The 9,155-nt window shown below is 42.1% G+C and overlaps 1 protein-coding gene across 4 annotated transcripts in view; it reads right to left on the bottom strand.

Moving 5' to 3' along the window:
• The window catches only part of STAT3 (signal transducer and activator of transcription 3), a 61,118-nt gene continuing 51,963 nt past the window's right edge, over positions 1 to 9,155 (bottom strand). For 2 of the 4 annotated variants that reach the window (XM_027870624.1, XM_027870625.1), the window contains exons 22-24: positions 4,464 to 4,506; positions 4,071 to 4,186; positions 1 to 2,348 (exon numbers count right to left, since the gene is read on the bottom strand). In XM_027870624.1, coding sequence (XP_027726425.1) covers positions 2,293 to 2,348; positions 4,071 to 4,186; positions 4,464 to 4,506 — 215 coding nt within the window. In that variant the 3' untranslated portion in view covers positions 1 to 2,292. The remainder of the gene's footprint in view (positions 2,349 to 4,070; positions 4,187 to 4,463; positions 4,507 to 9,155) is intronic. The other 2 variants (XM_027870626.1, XM_027870627.1) reach the window with 1 other exon arrangement.

The following is a 9,155-nucleotide window of genomic DNA, read 5'->3' as shown; positions in this document are numbered from 1 at the left end:
TAATTGCTTTAAAATGTTTATTTCTGGAAGTTAAAAGCAGATAGATACAGCAATAAAATATACAAAAACGAACTTTTTTTTTTTACAGTATGAAGTATACACTGGAGTCAGAATGCAAGGAGGACTAGGTCAGCAGCTCAGAGGTTGTTTTACAAACAGAACCAATGTACAAGGTGAACTGGTAACAGGGAAGCCCCTTGGGGGCATGATGAGGGGGAAGGGGAGTTTGAAAGGGGTTTGAGAAGGGCAGCAGACCTACCCAAGGTACTGTTCTTGAGAGAAAAGAATTAAATGGAAGAAAAGGTAAATCATGTTTCAATTCCTTTTACTTCTTCTGTCATCACAAGAATTAGAAACAGAAAGACACATGCCACCTAAAATCATCAATTCTAAATGCCCCCCCTAGGACACTGAGTCACCCATCTCTCCTCCAGCCTCACACTGCAAAATAGCAACTGTGAGTTCTCTCTGGCACAGCCCCCAGTTTTCCAGCCCGAATAATCAAGGTGCTCCTAAGGGTCTGCACTGAGTGCCAACACCATCCCATCACGAAGATGACTCAGACCAAGAGGAACTATTATAGTGCTCTTAGGGAGATCAGTGTCCCCATTCAGCTCAAAGGCTGCTGTGGGGATCCATAGAGGGTAGGGAAGAACTGAGAAGAGACTCTTCAAGGTCTTCACATCCCAAGCTGCTGCCTCTGGAGCAGAACAGACCTAAATCCTCTTTAAGAAAGCACCTGGGACAAGACTACAAATGTGGCTGGCTAATACTAGGAAGGCAAAAAGAGAAGCACCAGAAGAGGCCTGAGAACAATTTAAGGCCTGTCAAGAGGCGGGGTCTTCCTGCTCCCTCCCGGACCCAAAAGAAGGACCTCTGACTCACCCCCAGGCTTGAGGAAAGCCAAGGGATGCAGGCCCAACCCAAGTCTAAGCCCTGGCCTTAGCAGACAGTCTCTACAATTCCTCTGTACTGGAACATTCTACGATTCTGTATGTCTCCACCCTAGGAGATAACCATGTTAAAAGTGAAATAAGTGCTGAAAACCTTCAAGAACCTGAGAGAGTTATGTGTCTCCTGAAACCAACAGGGCACTTTGTGAGGCTCATGGCCTGACACTTACAGCTAGCACCCACAGCTCTTTTATATGCTGATTTCACAAGGCTCCAAGACCAGGAATCCTAAAGCAATGGGACTGACGCTGAGAGAGCAGAAGCGAAAAGGAGGACATGCTGAGGAGGGAAGAATCCCTTCAGCCCAAATAAGGCACCCTAACAACCAAGCTCAGAACCAGAAACTAAGGCGTTGGGGCTAAGAGGCTAGCAAAGGGAATAAAAAGATTTACCAAAGAAAACTTTTATATATATATATATTTATATCTATCTCATTTTAGGCTCTTCCTAAACATGTCTGTTTTAAAGGCCAAGCGATAGCTTCAGAGCTTCAGCTACCATTTGAGGTACTCAAGAGTAAGCTCTTTGAGGGCAGGGATCAAGTCAGATTTTATCTTTGTGTCCCCAGCACCTTGAGTATGTTTGTTGAATGGACGAATGAACGAACCAATTCGATGAACTCACTCTAGGAGTCTAAGGAAAGACTGCCGTCTGGGATTGCTGATTACCTGGAAGAAGTCTCTGAAAAATCTTAAATACATTTTTAAAAAGCTTTGATATGGGAGAGAATGGGGTTTCTTTTCTTTTGATTTTAACTTTTCCAGGTTTAAAAAGAAACCTAGAGGATTAAAAAGTCCTCACTTCTATTTGGATGTTAGCAAGATAATAGGTGCAGCAGGTGCTGGCAGCATGCAGTCAGACACAGCCTGGAGCATTACCTTAGAAAACAGGCACTGGATGCAGCTGGCACCAGTAGGCACTTGTCTAGCAAAACAAAAAACAAAACAGAGAAACCCAGAACACACACAAAAATCCCCAAATAATGACTGAGGAAGAACGTTAGTGGGGGAGAATCAAAGCCCATTCCTCTCTTCTCCCTCCTGCCTCCCCCACCCCCACATTCCCGCCCAAACAACCACAGGCTCAAAGAATGAACTACTGGACTTCTGTTTGGCTAACAGCATATAACCTAGAAGCACTCATTTCTCTAGGAGAAAGGTACCCTAATCACTTAAGGATAAATGAGAAGCAGGAGATCCAAGAAAATGATCTGTAGTCACAAAGGTACAAGTTTCAGTTGATCTGGGATTTGGTTGTTGGGTTTGGGGTTTTTCTGGAAGGGGTGGGGTGGGGTTAGGTGCCTCAGTTACATTCTTCTGTAGCTTCCATTCTTAGCCCATCACATGGGGGATGTAGCACATTCAGAAGTCAATTCCATGTCAAACGTGAGGGTCTCTGGAGGGATAGAGAGAGAAGGAAGGGCAAAGAGAGAGATATAGCTCAGTGACCTGATTTCCTCAAAGCTAGAAGGGTACAGCCCGCCCCTCCACCCTGCCCTGTATCCCAGGCCCCCAGGCATAGTATCTAGAGGCTCGGGTCATTGCTGTTTCCACCCACTTTTCCATGTAGCTCTCCTTCAAAAATGGCAACCAACGCAGGTTAAATTTCAAGGAAATATGTCCCACTACACTCTGGGAACCACATCTTGACCTCAAAAAAGGATTTCATACAAAAGTCCTGCAAACAGGGATGAAAGGAAGTATTCTGAAACTCAAGAGTCTTAAAGTCACAGCATTATGCACTAGATGAGTTGATTAGTGGGTGAATAAGAAAAACAGTCTTGGGAGCTTGGATGACGACTTGCTCAGCAAAGCAGGTTCTTGTTCTGGTACAGGTTGGACTAGATGGCCTCTGAGTCCCTTCCATTTTTGAGATTTGGTGGCACGACATGATTCTACATCTAATGCGGAACATTAGATCTAGAGGCTAACCTCAAGGTTTAGCTGAAGTGAATATTACATATAAACAGAAAAGAGTCTGATACCTTATACTCTCTGCCAACTTAGCAAAACCACAGTCCCCCAACTGCCCATAACTCTTGTGACTTCTGGTAGGTTTAGGAGGTCCTTGCTACCCGGTCAGGGTTTCCTAGTCTTTTACTTGGTGTTAAAGGGGTAGTATGTGTAAATGAAAGGTTTTAAGGGGTCCACAAGGCTGCCTTCCAAGCTGTGGTAGGGCAGTGAACCCACTGTAGGTGGCTGAATGATTTAGAGGGCTGATTACTTATCAGACTCAAATGCCATCTATTTTGCTCCTTGGGTCAGGGAGCAGTTTTGGTCAAAAGCTAGCCAGGAAGAAAGTTAACAAATTGGGCTGAAATGAAGTTTGAGAATTGATTTCTGTTGGCAATTAAGTCCCCACTCCAACTGGCATAGACAACTGGGAACTGGATGTTCTTAGTTATTCTTTCCCTTCATTCCCATCGGTTCTCCCCTCCATTGAGAATCTTCCACTCAGGCTTCAAGAAGTCTCCCCTTTTGCCCTGCTCTGCTTCTCTACCCATACAGTTACAAAGCCTCCGCCAGCCTAGTTCACAGATGCCAATGGTCATTGTTAGTATTACTATTGCTTTCTTTCCCCTCAAACTCTATGTGCTCTCCCCACCTTCGTCCTCCGACAGCCTTTTGCTGCCGATTGAAACTCTTCTTCAATAAATAACCACACCTGACTCTGCTCCATTCCTTTATTCCACATGCTCTTAGTACTTAATTCAATCAATTCAACCTCTACTGACCACTATTTTCACTAGGTGATTCTGTATTTGCTTGCACGCTGTTTTGTAAGCACCCTTTCTTATGTTCCCTGTGTAGCTTGTATGTCTCTGCCATCAGAATGAGTCCTACCTGAAGGCAAGAAGCTAATTTTTCTCCTGTACCAGAAGGCCCTAACCCATTGATCATAAATCAACTTGAGGCGCTGAGGCCTTGGCCTCTACTCCTCTGTTTGTAGGCAGTTCAGAGAGTTCCTCTTTGGGGCTCCTTCCCACGAAAAGGTCAGAGTTCCCCATATTGTACTCTCCTACTCCTCCAGCCCAGGGATCTCTGTACATAGTGACAAACTCACTGACTTCACCTGACAAGGGAGAAGTCTGGGGGTCTTTGTCAACTGTGCACTCACCAAACTGTCCCCCTCCTGATGAGGGCTCAGCTCCTTCACCATTATTTCCAAACTGCATCAATGAATCTAAAGTGCGGGGGGACATCGGCAGGTCAATGGTATTGCTGCAGGTCGTTCTGTAGGAAATGGGGAGTGGGGGGAATGGGCGGGGTTGACATGACATAATAGAGAAAAAAAGAAAAACAACACACACACAACAAGCCATCAAACTCTGGTTTCCAACATAAAAAACAAAAGCTCGAGCTTCTAACACACAGAGGTCATTTTAGGAAATGACTGTGGTCTCAGGGGGCCCCTCCCTAGCCCCTTACTAGTTCTCTTTCACCCAGTTTTCTACTCTCAAGGACAACTTAGGGTATAAGAAATGGAAGCACAAATGGGGAAAACACTTACGGGGTCACACAGATAAACTTGGTCTTCAGGTATGGGGCAGCACCTGTGAAAAGCAAGGGAACCCAGTTCGGTTAAGTGGGACCTGAATTTACAAATACATAAGAAGAGAAATATCCCTGGCCCAGGGAGACTTCAAAGTGTCAGATTTTCACTGTATCCTGAGCAACAGTATGGGATGGAAGTGCTGATGAACTCTTCATCCACAGCATCGTCCTTCTTTTCCCCTTGTCTAATCAATGCTGTCTCTGATATTTCAGCATGAACTTAGCATCTCCTTGCCCCAACTGGACTTGGAGATACCTACAACTCCTCCTCCTCAACCCATTCTAACTGTTTTGTTATGTACCCAAGATCTTCAGGATTTCTGAGCTTACATTTAATTCATACACTGGTTTAACATTTTTGCTTCTGTTCTTTCACTTATCTGTCTTTGTCAGTGTCTATAATCTAAAGGTCTCGGGGAACAAGAGCCAGGTCCGAAAAGTCCTCTTTGTAGGATACCCAGAACCACAAGCAATTAGGAACCTATTAAACCCAGATTATGGGTAATGGCCTGGGGATTTGTTAAATTTGCCTTGTGTTGTATTTTTTTTTTAAACACAATAGGCTTATAATAAACTTCACAAATGAAGGCATCATCTCTTAAAAACCCTCAACTCAAAAACTATTAAAAAGATAATGATACTGGGTATTCTGGAAAATGTACCCAATGGAGTGACAATGGGGTTCTAGTACTGACTCTACCCTAGCTAGATAATCCTAAGTAAATCAACTAATATCATAGAGACTCCATTTCTTAATTTGTAAAATGAAAGTATTGAACTAAGTTATATTTAAGTTCCTTTTCACTCCAAACATTCTGATTCATGATCGGGACAGTAACTTCAATCTGGCAAGGCCTTAGGTAATTAAGTTTCAGATATACTCATTTTAATGCTAATATCTATGTTGAGGGTACTTTAAGCCCTAAAATTTTGATGTGAGCCTCAGACTGACAAATAACTTGACGGTAGGAGGGATGACAAGGCAGACATGTGAAGGTTGGGGCTTAAACAGAAACTGAAAAGTCAGAAAGGAAAAAGAGGGACTGAATTAAGAGGCTTCAGAGGACTTCTCAAAGATATGAGGCTGAGGTTGTCTGAGAAGATATGCTGGTTCTAGGGGAGGAGCCCAGCAGAATCTCCTGAGTCAAGGTTCTGGTGGCTGTATGAAGAATTGCAAAACTTAAAAAAAAAAACTAATGTAGGCAAATATGAGGTCCAGAAAGAAAAGACCTTTAGTAAGTAAGGCTGTGGAAAGAAAGAGCTTTGGTTTTTGGGGAGTGGGTATGGTGGGTGAGAAAAGAGAATGGATAATGACTTCAAGTCTGGTAAAGCTATGAACCTGAAAGAATCTATGATTGTGATTTACCTAAACTATACGAAGTTCATGTTCTGAAGTTTTCTTTAACTGTGGCAAATAGTTTGTTATTTTTAAATGGCTATATTGTGTCTGAGTGGGGGAAGGGACCAAAGAGGATATCTTTGGAGAAAACAGACCTGTCATTATGGGACGTGACAGCAGAGGCAGAGAATAGGGATGGCCAGAGAGCTTTTTGTTGAGGGGCTGTCCTCAAGACCCTTTTCATCATGCCATTGACCTGTACCTATCTGTTTTCCCATCCCTGATTTTTTAACTGCCTCATCATGTTCAAAAGAGCCCCTAGGTACAAGATCTGTGACCTACCCACCTTACTCCTAACAAAGGCAACCAAGTTATTGCACGTTAGTTTCTTTCTTGTGACCAACATCCTTCCCCCAGAAAGAGACAATGTGGGCCTCAAAGAACGCCAATCCCTCCCATTCCAAAACATGATAGGAAGAGGAAAATGCTAATCAAGGATGTAGCCTCAGATTGGGATCTTGAGTCTTAAAGCATAAATAGCCAAACTACCAGCCAAGGCCTGGATGGTCTCCACAAAACAAGAAGGCAGAAGTGACAGGGGCTGATTAATAGATCTCCAACTGAAGAACAAGGTGGAGAGAGAGAGATAAGGAGCAACCAGGAAGCCACATCATGAACTGCATCACAAACAAAATGAACTGGCAGAACAAAGGCAAAAGTTAATTAGTTCAGGCCAATATCTCCTTCTCCACTCCCCCACTCCACACATGCAATTCCTAATGGAGCCTTTTAATTTGTAAGAACTTCATACTCTGAAATTCCCTTAAAATTATGGCAAAACAAAGAGAAAATGGGACTTGTCAGGGAAAAAGAGGGACAAGTGAAGCTGATTTCAGAGAGAACACTGCACTCCATCTTTAAAAACACAATGGCTATATATATTTTGTAAACTTTATTTATATAGAATTTATATAGAATTTTTGTCATGACTTTGATGAGTCCTCAAGGAAGTGTGGAAAATTATAGCAGAAAATTATAGCAGAAAAAAGATTCAGAGGGGTATGAATGAAAGCCCTGGGCTCTCTTTTAGCAGGGACTGAATGATGCAGCCATTGCTTTCAAGGAGAAAAATACATACACACATATAAAATGTGCATATTTACTTACATTACACATAGGATTTTTATGTACACTATGCTTTCAGCTGGATAGGAATTCCCATTATAGGAATGAAGTACAGTCTGTCTATAACTTTGAATCTTACCAATGGATAAGTAGTTCAAGGATATGAACAAAAAGTCCTCAAAAGATAAACTGCAAATTATTAACAACCACAGGAAAGCCTACTCCAAATTGCTAAGAATATGAAAAATACAAATCAAAACAACCATGAGGCTTCACCAAATACCAATAAATTGACAAAGATGACAAAACCTAGAAATATTCAAAGTTGAATGGGCTGTGAAGTCAGGTCACTAATACACTGGTGGTGGAGTTATGAATCAGTCCAGTTATTCTGGAAAGCAATTTGGAATTATGTTAAAGAAAAAGTGATGAAAATATCCACATCCTTTGATCCAGAGATCCCTCAGCTAAATATATCCCCTAAGGAGGTCAAAGACAAAAGAAAGAAAGGTCCCATTAACACCAAGATATTCATACCATTTTCTGTGGGAGCAAAAAAACTGGAAACATGACAGATACTTATTGACAGGAGAATGGCTAAACAAACTGTGTGATATATGTATATAACAGAATGAAAATTTATTTTTACAGAAAAATTAGTAAGAATTCAGAGAAACATGGGAAGATTTACATAAACTACTGCAGAGTGAAGTAAACAGAACCAAGTAAACAATATAAATAATAACTCTAGAAGTTTTAACAACAACAAAAAAAACAAATCAAACTGAATGCTTTGAAATTACACTGACCAAGGGGCACCTAGGTGGTGCAGTGGATAGAGCACTGGCCCTGGATTCAGGAGGACCTGAGTTCAAATCCGGCCTCAGACCATACACTTGACACTTACTAGCTGTGTGACCCCGGGCAAGTCACTTAACCCCAACTGCCTTAAAAAAAAAAAAAAAGAAATTGCACTGACCAAGCTTGGCCTCAGAGAACAACTCAGAAAATGTACTTTCCTCACTTCCCTGAAGAGGTAGATGACCATGCATATGGAGTACCTACTGCATACACTGTCAAATGTCAATATATTAGACACATTGGTTTGAATAAGGTTGGGTTTACTAAACTATTTTTTTCATTTTCTTTTTAAATCTTTGTTACATGGGATTATGTAGTAGAGAGGAAGAGGAAGATATTCGGAAATGAAAGAGATAAAAGTGAGAGGCATCAATTTAAAGAAAACTCAAGGTCTTAAAAGAGCTGCCCACAGTACCAAGTGGTTGAGTGCCTGGTCATCTCCTTTGTAAGTGTCAAAGGTGTAACTTGAACCCAGGTCTTCTGGACTCTAAGTACCTTACTCTGGCCTCTATCTTTCCCTCTATCATATGCACACATGAAAATCCATGAATGATCTATGACTGTGTCTGTATCATGGTGGGAAACTCTTGGTGAAGAACTCTGTCCACCAAAGTAGATCAAAACCAGCAATGCCAGGGGCAGCTAGGTGGCAAAGTGGATACAGCACTGGCCCTGAAATCAGGAGGACCTGAGAAATCCGACCTCAGACCAAACACATGACACTTACTAGCTGTGTGACCCTGGGCAAGTCATTTAACCCCAACTGCCTTAAAAAAAAGCAAAAACAAAAACAAAAAACAAAAAAACCCCAGCAATGCCCTAGAGTCTTTCCTGGGGCTGGAGAGGTTAAGTGATTTGCCAATGGTCATCTAACTGTTAAGTGTCAGGGCAGAACCTCAGCTCAGGTCACCTGATCTCCCAATCTAGCACTCTGTCCACTAGTCTATTACTTCTCCTATCATATGTCTCTAAAGAATAAAGTTTTTCCCTCAAAGAGTACAAATGGTGCTGACCCCTCCCCAGCCTACTGCCCCAACCCAAGCAAAAGTCTAGAAGGGGTGTAGTCAGTTGTTGGAGGGCTAGGCTTGAGGTAAGGAAGACCAGAGTTCAAATTTGACCTGAATTTTGACCTAGCTTTGACGGATTTAGACCTTCTCAGCCATTCAAGGATCGAAGACATTTCCAAAAGTCTCATGATGGAAAATGCTATCCACATCCAGAGAAAGTACTATGGAGTTTGAATGTAGATCGAAGCATACAATTTGCTTTTTTTTTCTTTCTGTCTTGTTTTGTTTCCTCTTTCTTGTGGTTCCTCCTATTGGT

Source organism: Vombatus ursinus, unplaced genomic scaffold, assembly GCF_900497805.2.
Source record: "Vombatus ursinus unplaced genomic scaffold, bare-nosed wombat genome assembly UNPS02014797.1, whole genome shotgun sequence".
In the NCBI taxonomy this organism is placed as follows: domain Eukaryota; kingdom Metazoa; phylum Chordata; class Mammalia; order Diprotodontia; family Vombatidae; genus Vombatus; species Vombatus ursinus.
This window is presented reverse-complemented; position numbering and strand designations above follow the sequence as displayed.